We start from the raw sequence: 16,411 nt of genomic DNA, 5'->3' as shown, positions 1-16,411 counted from the left end.
CTGTTATTCAGTTTATTTTATTCTAATCAGTACTATATGTCTAAAATCTATTTGGTACAACAGACCAAGTGAACATTATTAAAATGAGACTGCTTTAGAAAATTTTCTCCCTTGCCTCAATAAATAACTTTATAAGCATAATCAAATAGCACTCTCTGGTAACACTCCATGTTGTTTTATAATTTTAAATTCACTGGTTCAGTAATATCCACTAGAGTCTTCCTACTTTCTGTAGAAAAGAACTAAGAGATCTGATACTAAAAGATTTGCAAATGAAAGCTGATTTTATTTGTTTTAAAAATTTAAAAATCATGAACTTTCCACATGTTTTCCAAGCTGGGTAGTGTTCTTTCTTTACCTTTTTTGGTTGAGGAAGAGAGTATTATATTCATTCGCTCTGTTGTCAGTGTTTATTTTTTAGTTCCTGATACGTATAGACCAGGAAGTGTTTTATGTGCTTTGGATACATTACAGAATAAGAGGTAATAAATGTGCAAAAGATTTGAATAGATACTTCACCGAAGAAGATATACAGATGGCAAATAAGTGTATGAAAAGATGCTCTACCTCATTAGGAAATACAAATTCAAACCACAAGAAGAGACTTCATCATACCTACTAAAATTTCATAAAAAAGAAAACTGATACTACCAAGTGCTGGTGAGCATGCAGAGCAATCGTAACTCTCTTACTTACACTACTAGTGGGAAATGCACAATGGAACAGCCACTTTGGAAAACAGTGTGTAAGTTTCTCATAAAATTAAATATATACTTACTATATGGCCCAGCAGTCCCACTCCTAGTTACCCCAGAGAAATAAAACAAAATATGTGCTCACAAAAACCTGTAAATGAATGTTTATAGCAGCTTTATTCATAATTGCCCCAAACTTGAAACAACCCAAATATTCTTCAACTGGTAAAGGAATAAGCAATCCGTAAGCATGGAAAGTATCTATGCAATTAAATACTATTCTGAAATAAAAAGGAACAGACTATCTATGCATGCAGCAACACAGATGAATCTCATATGCATTGTTAAGTGAAAGAAGCCAGAGTCAAAAGACTACATATGGAATGATTCGATTTATATGACTGAAAAAGGCAAAACTACAGAATTAGAACACAGATATGTGATTGTCAGGGGTTAGGAGAGGAGATGACTAGAAAGTAACCACCCAGGGGAATTTGGGAGATGATGGTTCTATATCTTTATTGTGGTTGTGGTTTCACTGCTGAATGCATTTGTCAAAATTCTGTGCACTAAAAAGGGTAAATGGTAACTGTGTATAAATTGTACTTCAAATTTTAAAATTACATATTGAAAGTGCAAAAGAGCACATGATATATAAATGAAAGAAAATTCATTTATCATTAGACTTTTCAATATCAGTGTTTTATTTCAGAAGAAAATGAAGTAACATTTTTAATATACTCAAGAAAAGAAAGATACATGCCAAGGAGTTTATATTCAGCAAAATTGACCTTCCCTTATAAAAGGCACAGACACCTATCAATATGCAAGAACTCAGGGAATATTGTTCCCACAAGACCTTGCTAAGGAGTCTAATAGAGAACAAGCTTCAGACAAGCAATGAATATAGATATATTGACATGTGGACTGATAGTGAACATTAAATATGTAATTATGGCACTAAAACTAAAGAAGATTAAGAGGGAGAGTGTAGTATGAGATCACTGTATGTTCTGACGATGTAGCTAGTACAGCCTCTTTGGAGGTGAGGAATAGGTATGGCATATGCCAAAATATTGTTAACTGTTTTCAGTAATCATAATTAGTGTACTATTAATTTTGTTATTCTCAAACTGCTGTGTGTTATAATGTAGCATAAAGCAAATAAGTAATTATGGATATTCTAACTCTGTCATCCTTGCTGCCCTTAAGGACCAGGATTCTCAGTGTCAAAGAGAGGAAAGAGAGCTGTTATATATTGATAGAGGAGTTTGAAGAAAAAATCCCGTAGTCCTGAGTTTGAATCTGAAATAGCAATATGAATTTACAAGATACTTGATCTTTAACTGGGGGATGGGGTTCCCACCCCTAGTCATTCTAATGAGTGTTTAAAAAAGCAGAATAGTGGAAAATGTGGTTAATTAATGTGTTAGTATGTTCCACAGTTGTACATTCTTGTATATTCTCCTTGAAAGAAGGAAGACAGTTGTCCCTTCATTTAGTCATCTCTGTGCTCAGCCAGCTCTGTGCTGCATACTATGAGGGCCCCAAAAAGGATGAATCAGGCAAGGACCTTGCTTAGAGCTAACTTAGAGTAGTTGTATAATAGAATAGAGTTTTCAGTGCTTTGACACTAGTCTCAGTTTTTAGCCTCCAGAATTGACACATGCAGCTTTCAGGTGGGCCAATCCTGCAGGGCCAGGCCTACATCACAGGCCCCGTGCTGTGAGGGGCCACTCACTTGGTGGGTCCAGTTAGGGCGTTAGAATTCTAACTGCAGTTGCATCTCCCTAGTTTCAAATAATTCTTTTTAATAATATCTTAAAAGTTATTTTAGTTTGGAGCTTTATAAAGACAAAGCATAATTTGAGAATGGCAGTGCATGTAAGCTATATACCATTTATTAAATGATTAATGCAAACAAAATGTACGTGGTAAATTATAATATGTTTGAGAGCTCTAGTTTTAATATTCATTTCTCCCTTCCCTAGGAAACTGGTATTACTCCAGGGCTGTGTGTTCTGGTTCAGTCCAGATAATCTTCTTTCCTTAAACTATATCATTTACTGTGTTTTGTGATGTTCTGTCTCTTTCCTACACTTATCCACATCAAGCCAATCCTTTTCTTACATGAGGGCTGAAACAGTAACTGATGAAAATTCCAAGTTTCTCTTTGCAGCTGTATTGGTGTGACTCTTATTACTTGCTGTGCCTACTTAGCACAGAATTTTGCTCTGCAGGAACTTAAAGCCTTCACTCACCTCCATGTGTATAAGCTATATGCCATTTATTAAATGCTCAATGCAAGCCAAAGGCATTTGGTAAATTATAATTTATAATATAAGGACTCTGGTTTTAAACTGCCAATGGCAGTTGTTTTTAAATGTCTGCTTTCTTGACACTGGTATGAGATAGTGGATTTTGGTGAACAGTGTTTCCTGAAACGTCTTAATCACTAGAAACTGCATAAGGATATAAACTTACATACTTCCTTAGTTATATTATCAAGTCCTCTTAGGCTGCAACCACCTGGGGCTTTTCTATTTAACTATTTCATAACATCTTAGATACTAATCTTAATGTCAGAGGTGTACTACACTTGTATTCTATTAGTGTCCTTTTGGGGTATAAATAGGTTCCTGTATTTATTGCTAAAATACCCAGCTTTGTGATGCCTTTTCTGTCCTCTGTTTTTCAGAGGAAACATTTTCAGTGAGAAGACTTACTGACACAAGATTCACTCATGTATTCATGATTATTTGGAGCAGAAAGCCTTTATCTAAACCCAACCACAGTGTACTTTTGACAGAAAGGACAGTAAGATTTTACTGTCTTCTCAGAAGATACTTTTAAAATCTGGGGCTTTCTGTTTGATGTTAAAAAGTGCTTCCAGTCATTTGAGTTTTAAATTACAAGGAAAGCTGCTTGGGCAGACCACCCAAGCTGGGTTCAAAGAAGTGATCTTTCTAAGACAGGTGCTCTTCAAATAGAGGTTGTTTTTCAAACAAGTTCTACTAAGTGGACAAGTTTTTCCTGACCCTGAGATTTTTGGTTACTGCCACCCCCACCCCCCCGCCCCGCCCCGCCCCGCTTTTTTCTCATCAGAAAGTAGTTTCTTTGTGGAAGTTTCTTTGGAGAGTTTTGTGAGCATAAGATTATACAGATGCATATTCCGTACTTTACTAGTAAATGCAGTTTCTTTAATGTAAAGCACAGAGGGCTTTCGGACAAAATTCCCTACCATGTGCTGTTTGCTTTTTCATGTGTATGTTTATTTATGCCTTACGATAGTCCACAAAAGATTTTAGACAAGTTGTAGGGATTTCATTGAATAAGACAGAAAAAAAGAGATTAGAAATCAAGACCATAAAAATTATAGATCAAAACCAAAGGGAAAAGAGGATACAATTATAGAACTATAATTCCACGTGTCATTCTAAATATAGTACCCTCATTTTTTTTAGGCCTTGAGGGATCTATAGTTACATATGTTAGTCCCACTATAAAGCTGCAATACACAAAACAATGTGATATTGGCACAATGCTGAACAATATTATCAACTAGACTAGGAAACCAGGGACTATATCCTATATATATAGTTATAGTAAAGGTGGCATTTCAAACCAGTAGAGAAAAGGTGAATTATTGAGTAATCTCTGGGGCGGGGGGTGGAATTTAGGCTTCTGCCTCATGCCACACACCAAAATAAATTTTAAATGATTTGATAGTAAATTATAAAACCATAAAATTACCACACGCAGTGATGATTAAAGAAAAATAAATACAAATGGCTAGACACAGACATGTAGTTACCTCATCTTATAGTGAAGAATAACCTTTTAAAGGATAAAAGGAAAGGAAGAAAAAAATAAATCACAAAGAATTATTTGACTACCTAAAATTGTTTAGCTTCAGTACGTAAAAAATGCCTTCAAAATAACAAGCAAAATTAATAGCAGTAGGTAAACTGGAAAATTTATTAACAACATGTATTAACCCTTTGTTATATTTATATTGAGAGAATCCTTATAAATCACTAAGAAAAAGATAAAAACCTCCAATAAAAATTTTAAAATAGAGGATAAGAATAATTAACAAAAAGATAAGTGGCTACTTACCTTATACCTTATCCCACAATCAATTTCATAGCTTGCATTTAAATGTAAAAATCTATGAAAATGCCAGAAGTAAATTTAAAAGAATGTTTTTATAATCTTGAAGTGGGAAGGTCCTTCTAAGTTTTACACAATACCCAGGTGTACTAAAGGGAAAGTTTGACAGATTTTATCAAATAAAAATGAAAACATTCTTTATGACAAAAACCAAAAAATTTAGATAAGCAACAGACTGGAAAATTTATTTGCTACATATGATGATAAAAGGTTAATATCTTTATTATTGGTAAAGAGCCTTATAAATCAATAAGAAAAAGAGAGACCCCCCCCATAGAAAAATGGGTAAAAGGTTCACAGTGATAATTCAAGAAAATATAAATATACATTGGCAATAAGCACATGAAAAAGTCTTTGATCACACTAGTAATAAAAGAAATGCAACCTTTAAAAATTCCATTTTTAGCTGTCAGATCAGTAACAGTTGTTTATAATGAAATTATCTGGTGTTGGTAAAAACATGGAGAAACTCTTTTTCTGGGAGTATAAATTGGTTTAAAATATTTTCTTCTGGCGGGCAATTTGAATTTTGCAGTGTCTATCAAAAATCTTAAATGTTCATATCCTTTGACTCAAATTATCATTGCTGAAAATTTATCCTAAGGAAGCAGAAGGGTTTGTTCAGTACAGCTATTGTGAACATGAGTTGTGCTATTGAGCACATCCTATGTTTGTGGAGCTCCCAAGCATATAATGTGGCCCTCCCACTATAGAGCATGAGAATGCCAGGTATTTGCTTCCCAGTATTCTTTGTGTCTAGTATATAAACTTGTGACCTGGGCTTCACAACCCAGCATACCCACTCCAGACTTCTACTCTGAGGCTAATGAAGTAAGAAGCAAGGACATCCCAAACTCTATTCTTTTGACAATTGGAGGCAGCTGCATCTGGTGTCCAAAATCATAGTGTGAGTTCAAGCTGTGGCATATGGTGCCCAGTGTTTTTTTTAGCAGATCAATTTCACGGTATGTGATTTGGATATTGGTCCGGGCAGTGTAACCTCTATGCCTGTGTTTTCTAAATCTATGATATACCCAATAGCCTGTCAATTAATTTCCTTAATATTTAAATCAACCAGAGCTTACTTCCTGTGGCATATAACTAAGAACTCTGAATATTAAAACGGTGTTGTTTATAGCGTTGAAAATTGGACACAATAGTAAGGGATTGATTGAAGTAAAATTTTATATCCATTGGATGACACTGTTCCATCTTTTAAAATCTATAATATTTCTCAATGTAAGTATTTTAATCAGAAAAGGAATTTAAAATAAGAAATTGGATGTTTACAAAACTGTTGGAAAAAGTTGTAGACCTTTTGTTGTTGACTCCAAAACAATACCAGACATATCCACTGGGGGCACTGCTCCCTTTGAGGCCAAACACAAGTTAGGAAGGAAATAAGCTAATGCCACACACGACTTTCTCTCACAACCAGGAAACCACAGAATGGGTACTTAAGGCTGCAGGTCAGAGGTTAGGAAATCAAATCAAGTAGTACAAGTTATCCCACTGGCTCTTGACACACAGAATTCGGGAAATGGAACCTGAATACTACTGCAGGAAAACCTCACTTTTCCAAACCTTGCTTGATAAGGACAACAACCAATGGCACAGAAAGATGGCCTTGGCTCACTTCACCCTCCAAATCTTGTATGATACCATTTGTGTGGGAGGGAACAACTCTTGCATATGCACAGACTACTTCTGGAAGGATATGTAAACTAGTCACCATGGTGATTTCTAAGGTAGGGAACTGAATGGCTGAGGGAAATAAGTAAGAGGGAGATACTTTTCACCATGCTTTTTTGTGTGTGTTGTACTAAGGTCATCATTCCGATTCAAAAAGTTACCAAGTTAAATTTTATTTGTATTGAAGCTCAGTAGTTTTTACTGTACTCCAAGGGAACACACCCGCAGGTGTCCCCAGGTCTCTGAGGAACCCTTCAAGGCTCTTTGAGAGGAGAACAAAGTAGGGTCCTGGATCCCCCACTTCTGCTTCAGTCAGAAGAGGTCTTATTTTATCTGTTCTTTGGTTTAAGCTTCTGAAAAAGATTTTGTTAGCTTTTAAGCTTCTGAGTAAGAAAGCATTCTGCTGCTTTTTTTAAAGAAATTGAAGACCAGTGTTATAGAAGAATTTTTTTAAAGATTTTTTTTTTGATGTGGACCATTTTTAAAGTCTTTATTGAATTTGTTACAATACTGCTTCTGTTTTATGTTTTGGTTTTTTGGCCCCGAGGCATGTGGGATCTTAGCTCCCCGTCCAGGGGTCGAACACTCACCCCCTGCATTGGAAGGCGAAGTCTTAACCACTGGACCACCAGGGAAGTCCCTATAGAAGAATATTAAATGTCATGGAGAAATATTCATTGTACACATATTAACTAAGTGAATATTTGTAAGAAGAGAAGACTGGAAGTACAAATACCAATCATCTCTTGATAGTTTTTTACTGTTTATTTGTGCTTCTCTTTCCCAAAGTTATGACAGTTATCTAAAATTATTTTTATAATCACAAATACATGTTATTTTTTAAATTAAAAAGAAAAGCCCTCTTGAAAAATCTAAATATGTTACCTAATAACTGAAATAATGCTGATTTGCATTTGTGGAGAATTTGTTAGGTAGCGCCTCCAACCAATGTGTCGTAAATGAGTTACATGTAGGCCACATTTTCCTGTACAATCCGCAGGGATTAAGTCAGGCCAGAGCTGAACCTCCTCCTGGCTCCCTTCAACTTAGAGTCCTTTCATTGTTTATGCCAGTATACCATGAAAAAATTTTGGACACACTGTGCTTTATTATCCTGGAAATAATAGCTTCTATAGCACGCTTTGATTGGATTTTTTAATGTTTTATTTGTGCATTATTCTTAACAAGAATAATAAGATTAATAACCCTAACGAAGTCTACCATTAAGTATTTAACCATGTGCCAGGCACTGTCCTAAGTATAATATTTTACATCTGTTATCTCATTTAATTCTCATGATAACCATGTGAAGCTTAGGTATTATTATCTCAGTTTTATAGGTAAGAAAATGGATGCTAAGATATTAAATGAGTAACTTACTAAAACCTCAAATGGCACAACTGGGTTTCTAACCTAGTGTCTTATTCCAGTACCTCTACTCTTAACCAATGTATTCTAATGCTCAGTTTTCAGGAACCTATCAATTATGTGAAGCAAGATACAACTATGTCAGACAAACAGATGATTACAAGTACAAGAGGGGCTGTCTTCACCATCTTTCTCCTACTAGAGCATCAGCTCCATGAGGAGAGAGAGCTTGTCTGTCTTGTCCACCTAGCACAGAGCCTGGAAAATCATAGGCACTTAGATATTTGTTGAATGAATGAATACTCACTTGTTGGTTCTTAGACCTGTACTTTTCAACTCTAGCTATACATCAGAATTGCTCATAGAGATTTTGAAACATGCAGATGTCTAGAGCCATCCCATTCCCCAACTAGCATCTCCAGGGGAGGAACTCAGGCAAGTATATATCTTTAAAGATATACAGGTGTTGCTAGTGCTCTGTCAAACTCTAGAGCCCCTATTCCAGAACAGTGGTCCTCTGACTTGAAGATGCATCAGAATTACCTGTGAAATTTGTTAAAACACAAATTGCTGGACTCTACCCCCAAAGTTTCTAGTATTTAGTAATCTGGGGTGGAACCTGAGAATTTGCATTTCTGAAAGTTCCCAGGTGATATTGATGCTACTGGTCCATGGTTCACACTTTAAGAATTGTTGTTCTAGAGGATTGGTTGTAAGGGACTAAATCAAAACACTTATACATAGGACTTAAGCAGGAGATTTAGTCAGACAGGCAGGAATCAACATTGATCACTCAGGCAATGCAGGTTAATCACAGTTTTCAAAGCACTCAGAAGAATACCCATTGAGTGTTGCTCCAAATGTTTCTTTGAACAGTGGCATATAATTTTTTAATCCTTAAGAAAAAAAAAACATTTCTTTGGTGGGTTTGACCTTAGACTGTTTTACTCTCTAGGTCCTCCCCTGCTCAGTCTCTGAGCAGGTGTGGTGCTCACTCCCCAGAACTCTGCAGTTCTTGTCTCACAGGGAAAGCCTCTAGTTTCTCCTCATGTGTGCTCCCTTCTTCCATCATCTGCCCTTGTCGACCAGGAGATCTAGCAACGGGAGCTTTGGCAGACCTTTTTTTCTGGGTATTATTCAAAGATTTCTAGATCCCAAAATTCCTGGGTAATATCTAATCTTAGATTATTAAGACCTTGTCAGTAGACTGGTAAGTACATTTCCATTGCCTGCTGCTGCAACTAAGAAATTAATAAGAGGCAAGAATTAGTTACTAATGAACACTGGGCTGTGGATAAAAATTACAAGCTTTTATATCTAGCTGTTGGACCTTGCACCTAGTAATATTTGGCTTGTTTTTTTTTTTAGAGTGACTTCTATCCCATGCCTGTTGCTTTTATACCATTCATTTTATGTATTTTAAATTGTTTAGAGAAGAGCTGCACGGGTTTTATAAGTGGTGTTTTTCTCCTTCTGTTAGGTCTCTCTGCAATGCAATCAATGTTTACAACCTCACCTGCAATAACTGTTCAGAAAACTGCACTGATGTTCTGTTTAGTAACAAGATTACCTTCTTAATGGACCTCCTCATACACCAGTTGACGGTATGTAATATTATTGCTTTGAGTTAGAAGCAGCTAAGATTTGAGAAATATCCCCTGTGGAGAAAACTAAAAGTTTATTTACTCTCCAGATTGGGAAAAAAAAAAAAAAAAGTGAAGATGACTGGGAGAGTAAAATAGGAACTGGCAGAAAAACCTCTTAATTTGAAAATCTTATATTGCATTCTCCTAAGTTCCAGTATTTAATGGGTAATATACTTGTAGCACTTGCTGAGATCATAAATTTACATGGTCAGACTAGAGCTTTGGAATGAGTTAGGCTCAAAGGCAAACCTCTGAGGCCGTAGGAATGAGTGCTGTAGAAGGGAAGACAGCTGGGAAAGTCTCAAAACCTCTCTTACCAGCTCAGTTAAAAGGGTCAGTTTAAAAAGGACTTTTTGATGACCATTGATATATTTTTTTGAAGCAAGAAACTCCTCTGTCAGAAAGGGGCAAACCTGTTATACTTTTGAAATGGGAACAAGCAGCCAATTGTAGCCTTAAATTTTACTTCGGTTCACAGATGTTGAAAGAGGTAAGTAAGCTCAGCATAATATCCAAAGGTTTAGGTCTGTCAACTGCAGTCTCCAGAACACAACCCTGGGGCCAGAATTTTCCTGGTCAAGTTTCTGAGCCCCTGAGGTATTGGCACAAAATCGCTCTCAAGCTGCAAGTTTATAACACAGGAGATTTATTTTTCAGAACCGATCTACTTTTACTGAGCATGTATTTCTAATAGCTCTTCCTAAACTGTGTGCCTTTTGCCCTCTTTCCTTCTCCATCTGGTTAATTTCTACACATTCTGCAGACCTTTACTGAGACATAATGGCACCTTCTTTATGAAACCTTCCCCAACCTGACTCTTTCCCCAAGTCCAGGCTAGGTGTTCTTCTTATATGCTCCTCTGCATTATGTCATTCATAGAATTAATCACATTGAATTGTAATTAACTGTTTACTTGTCCATTTCCCCAACTAGCCATAAAATCAAGGAGGACAGGAGGTAATTTATCACCTTCTCCAAGATCCTAACACAGGGCCTGACACAGTAGCTTCAGTATGTCTTTGATGAATATATAAGTAAATAAATGGAACTCCATATGTTTCAAGCTGAAAATCAGAAAGGAAATGATGAGGCCCTTACACGTAGGCATACTGACAATGAGAAGGGACTGCAGTGAGAGAGAACAAAAAACACAGACCTAGAACTGTTACACAGTGCAATAATGGCTATTTATAGTGATGACACTGAGTCATCACTTGAGGGCTAAGTTATGTGTGGTTTTATCTATAAAAGAAGGCATTGAAATACGGGTTACACTTTTAGCAAAATTCTATCAGAAATAGTTGAAAGGCAGGGGCAAGGAGAAAAGACTTAGCATTTGTGGTATGGCCTTATATTCCAGGTATTTTAATATATATTGCTTCATTTAATTTTTAAAACAGAAAGTCAGTATTATTATATCATTTTACAGATGAGGAAACTTGAGTCCCACAAAGGTTGGCTTGCCCAAGGCTACATAGATAGTAAGTCATGGAGTCAAGAGTCCAACCTAGGTCTGTCAAACCCAAATTAAGGGACATTCTACACAAAAATTGACTTGTACTTTTCAAAAGTGTCAGTGTCATGAAAGAAAAGGAAAGGTTGGAGAACTGTCACAGACTGGAGGAAACTAAGGAGATCTGACAATTAGATGTAATGTGGGATCCTAGACCAGAAAAAGGACGTTAGTGAGAAAACTTGAAAATTCAAATAAGGTCTGTAGAATAGTTAATTTTACTGGCTCACTTCTTGCTTCCGGTAATTATACTATGGTTTTGTAAGGTGTTAACAGTAGGGATACTGGGTGAAGGGAACTCTACATTCTTGCATCATATCCTGTTTTTAAGTCTTCTTGCATATTCTTTCACATTTAAAAGCCATTCTCTTTTGTTACTTGTCCTGTTCAAAGTATATAATTCATATTCTTCCATTACCAATTTAAAATTATTTCAAAATGAGAAGTAAAAACTAAAAAACCAAACCCCATGCTCTCCCACTGTTGCATGCTGCATCATCTGGAAGAATTTACTCTGTGAAACCTATTCTATATTGCTAATGGAAGAAGATACGTAAATGTACTTTGAACAGAACAAGTAACAAAAGAGACATTTGAAGTGCGAAGGAATGAGCAAGAAGACTTATAGACAAGATCTTTCATCCTAGCCCTTCATTCTTTTATAATCGAAACCTTTTCTTATTGTATGAGGTAGTTTGTTTATTCTCTCACTTAATAATTGTAAGCGCCTACTATTTCCAGTTCCAGAGAAGCATAAGACATGATCCCAACCATCCAGGAAATTCCTGCATAGGAGTGGGAATAAATTTGTAAATTGCATATAAAAATGGTGTGTTGGAAACCTGTACAGAGTATAACGGAGCACAGAGGAAGGAGCTCAGTAGCCTGTGCCTGGGACATCACAAAGGAGGGACATTTGAGCTAGACCTTAGCTCCTCATAATAGCTTTCATTTACTAAGTGCCTACTATGTACCAGGAGCTTGTAAAAGTAGCTTGATCCTCTCCCTGTACTTTGAAATCCCCAGTTTTCTTTGAATAATATTCCCTTACTTGTGACTTCAAGGTTTCTTGACACTCAGAAAACTTTTAATCTCCCAACCAGTGGATTTCACCACATTCTATGTTTATTTTGTTCAGTTTAGAACTGGGATCCTGGGACATTAGTCTGTCGAACACATTTTATCCCTCCTATATGTGGCACTTTCTGGTTTCTGCTGTTCCTTTTGGCTTTTTATTCTCTAGCTGTCAATTCTAATACTGCTGTGATAGAGTTTGTGATAGGTGGGAGAGGAGGGTATGTTTTCTGAGTTGGGGAAGTGGAGGGTGGTGGTAGCTAGTGATGGTGATATTTACATTTCTGGAAATCACTTGAGTGCATTTCCATTTTTATTGCTGACTTGTTTTGATATACATGTAACTGAAATATGGATCACTAACTTGTTAGTAACCTTTAAGTAAAGGATAGAAAATAGTCATCAACACATTTTCCAGAAGGATTAGAAAGAAGCATAAAAGAAGCTAATTAATTGAGATCTGGTGGAATTTATATAACACCTGATTATAGGGCACTTCAGCCTTTCTGGTTCTTCAGCAAACTGAGATGGTTTAGAAGACTTTCTTTTCCCCCAATCTAGCTGTTTGGAGTTTGTTTTAGCACTCTTGTATTTCATCTCAATTATGTGCAAAGCATTGTACAGATTACAGGGTTACAGAGGTGAATTGGACACAGTTCCTTCCCTCTAGAAGCCCACAGTTGAAGAAGGAACAACTTACATACATTAACATTAAAGAAAAGCTATGAGAAGTTCTGTAACATAATCAGAGCTACAGAGTAGCCCACACAGCCTAAAAGAGTGCCTGGCACATAAGAGGTGCCTGTTAAATATTTGATGAATGAATGAATGAGTTCTAACTTGAAGCATTGGAGAGGCTTTTGGGAAGAAATTGTATTTGCCCATGCCTTGAGGAAGGGTGGAAATTCTACAATTCTGGATTATGATTTTTACAAAAGCTAAATTAGCATATGTGGCACTGTAAAAGTCTGTGCTTTTTCTTGCAGTGCAGATTCAAAGTAGGATTTTTAAGATAAGGTCTTGAGGAATTTATTTGGAGCCCTGTAAAAACAGTACATTTAGACAGGCATGATCTAGGATGAAGGCTAACAGAGATGTATTATCTTCCAAAAAGTATGAAAACTTTAAAATATGTTAAAGCAGATTTCATTCAATAAGTGATTGTTAAGAATCTTCTCTGTACCTAAATCATTCAGTGCATAGAAAAGTACGCCTCTACCTTCAAAATGTCTCCTTGAGGAGACCAGACATGCACATTAGAAGGCAATAAAAAGACCAGTGAAAAAGAGCAAACTGGCAAAATAGGAAGTCCCAGTTCTCATTCCCCACAGAGACACTTAACAACTATATACAGACCAAAATACCATTATGAGAACTCTGGGAAACAGTTAAGATATTGCAATACCCCAGATGATCTCAAAGCCAAGAACAGCCACATTGATGTGGGTAAGAAGAACTGTTTTGCTTTACTCATGATTGCCCTTCTCTCAAGTTGGCACAGCTCCACACTGGAAGATAATACCCCAGCTCATGGGTTCTCCCCTTTAGGAGGGAGGGGAGTTGAGTGTGAGTCCTGCATTCTGGCTTTTTGGAGGATTGCCAGGGGACTTGTATCTGTCTCACCTGACTTATGGCACTGACAGGAAACTGGCATACTTTGGATGCCTGGCAGCCCCTGAGAACAAGAGAGAGCAAGGCAGCTTGCTGCTGAGAACCAGAGAACTTGCAGTGCTGCAGGCAGACACCAGAGGGAGCAAGAGATTATGATCTCCTGAAATAGAAACCAGCAAGCCTTTCTAATTGAGGAATTGCACACGCAGGCCCAGAGAAGTCCTATCCCCTACAAAAGTTTCAGAGAATGCCTAATTCCCTAGTCAAGGTGATTGGTGTCTTCCCCTTTACAAAGCCAGTATGTACAGTCTAAAAGTCATGCCTGTTTTTTCAAATGTGCAGATCCCAACACAAAGTTACAAGACACACAAAGAAAAAGGGAAACATGGCCCCTACAAAGAACAAGATAAATCTTCAAAACCAGCCCTAAAGAAACAGGTATATGAATTACCTGATAAAAAATTCAGAATAATCATCATAAAGATGTTCTATGAACTCAAGAAAATGATATATGAACAAAATGAAAATAACAAAGAGGTAGAAAATATAAAAAGAACCAAAGAGAAGTTTTGGAGCTGAAGAATACAATGATTGAACTGAAAAAATTAGAGGAATTCAAGATCAGCATTGATCAAACAGAAGAAAGAATCATTGAACTAAAAGATAGGTCATTTGAAATTATCCAGTCAGGAATAAAAAGAAAAAAGAATGAAAAAAGCCTAAGGGACTTATGCTGTACTGTAAAGTAGGCCAGTGTATGTATTATGGTAGTCCCAAAAGGAGAGAGAAAGAGAGAATGGGGCAGAAAGCTTATTTAAATAAATAATGGCCTAAAATTTCCCAATCTAGTGAAAGAAAGGGAATCCAAATTCAAGAATTCCAACAGATCCTAACTTTGATGAATCCAAAGAATCTCACAGAGACACATTATAATCAACTTATCAAAAGTCAAAGACAGAATTTCGAATGCAGCAAAAGGAAAGCAGCTTGTCACATGCAAGGGAACTCTCATAAAACAATCAGTGGATTTCTCACCAGGAACACTACAGGCCAGAAGGGAGTGGGAGGTTATAATCAAAATGCTAAAAGAAAAAAAGGCCAACCAAGAACACTATATCCAGCAAAACTATCCTTCAAAAATGAAGGAGAAATAAAAACTTTCCCAGATAAATAAAAGCTAAGGGAATTCATCACCACTACTAGACCTACTTTACAAGAAATTCTAAAAGGAGTCCTTCAAGTGGGAACAAAAAGACACTAAATAGCAACATGAAAGCATATGAAAGTATAAAGCTTACTGGTAAACATAAATATATAGACAAATACTGAATGCTGTAATACTGTAATGGGAGGGTGGTTAAATCACTGTTAATTCTGTTATAGAAATTAAAAGACAAAAGTGTAGAAATAACTATAACTATAAAAGTATGTTAATGGATACATGATATAAAATATGTATTTTATGACATCAGTAACGTAAAATATTGGGGCGGAGAAGTAAAAGTGTAGCATATTTGTATGTGATTGATGTTGTTATCAGCTTGAAATAGATTCTTATAACTCTAAGATGTTTTATGTAAACCCAGTGGCAACCACAAAGAAAATACCTATAGGGCTTCCCTGGTGGCGCAGTGGTTGAGAATATGCCTGCCAATGCAGGGGACACGGGTTCGAGCCCTGGTCTGAGAAGATCCCACATGCCACGGAGCAACTAGGTCTGTGAGCCACAACTACTGAGCCTGCGCGTCTGGAGCCTATGCTCCGCAACAAGAGAGGCCGCGAGAGTGAGAGGCCCGCGCACCACGATGAAGAGTGGCCCCTGCTTGCCGCAACTAGAGAAAGCCCTCGCACAGAAATGAAGACCCAACACAGCCAAAAAAAATAAATAATAAATAAAAAGAAAAAAAAAAGAAAATACCTATAGAAGATACTCAAAATGAGAAAGGAATCAAAGCATGTTACTACAAAAAAAAATCAACAATACAAAGCAAGACAGCAGGAGAGGAATGAGGGACAAAATAACTACAAGACAGAAAATAATTAACAAAATGGCAATAGTAGTTCCTTCTCTATCAATAATTACTTTAAATGTAAATAGATTAAACTCTCCAGTAAAAAGACATACAGTGGTTGAATGGATCAAAATCTTTTGTCAACAACAGACTCACTTTAAATTTAAGGACACACATAAGCTGAAAGTGAAAGAAGTGACAAAGATAATCCATGCAAATGGTAACCAAACAAGAGCAGAGGTGGCCATACCTATATCAGACAAAATAGACTTGAAGTCAAAAACTCTCAGAAGAGATAAAGAACTCTCTTGTTGCAGAGCACAAGCTCTGCAAGTAATAAAAGGTCAATTTTTCAGGAAGGTATAACAATTGTAAATATATATGCATATGCACCCATCAGAGCACTCAAATATAAGAAGCAAACATTGAAAAGAACTGAAGGAAGAAGATGACAGTAACACAGTAAAAGTAAGGGATTTCAATACCACACTTTCAATAATGGATAAACATCTAGAAAGAAAATCATTAAGTAAACAGAGGATTTGAACAACAGTATAGGCTGAATGGACCTAATACACATATACAAAATATTCCACCCACCAGCAGCAGAATACACATTTTTCTCAA

At 36.5% G+C, this 16,411-nt stretch overlaps 1 protein-coding gene across 3 annotated transcripts in view; it reads left to right on the top strand.

Moving 5' to 3' along the window:
- The window catches only part of SCAPER (S-phase cyclin A associated protein in the ER), a 475,492-nt gene that overhangs the window by 340,196 nt on the left and 118,885 nt on the right, over nucleotides 1-16,411 (top strand). For all 3 annotated transcript variants that reach the window (XM_036843858.1, XM_036843856.1, XM_036843857.1), the window contains exon 25: nucleotides 9,409-9,532. In XM_036843858.1, the coding sequence (XP_036699753.1) occupies nucleotides 9,409-9,532 (124 nt within the window). The remainder of the gene's footprint in view (nucleotides 1-9,408; nucleotides 9,533-16,411) is intronic.

The sequence above is a fragment of the Balaenoptera musculus genome, chromosome 2 (assembly GCF_009873245.2).
Source record: "Balaenoptera musculus isolate JJ_BM4_2016_0621 chromosome 2, mBalMus1.pri.v3, whole genome shotgun sequence".
Taxonomy (NCBI): Eukaryota; Metazoa; Chordata; class Mammalia; order Artiodactyla; family Balaenopteridae; genus Balaenoptera; species Balaenoptera musculus.
This window is presented reverse-complemented; position numbering and strand designations above follow the sequence as displayed.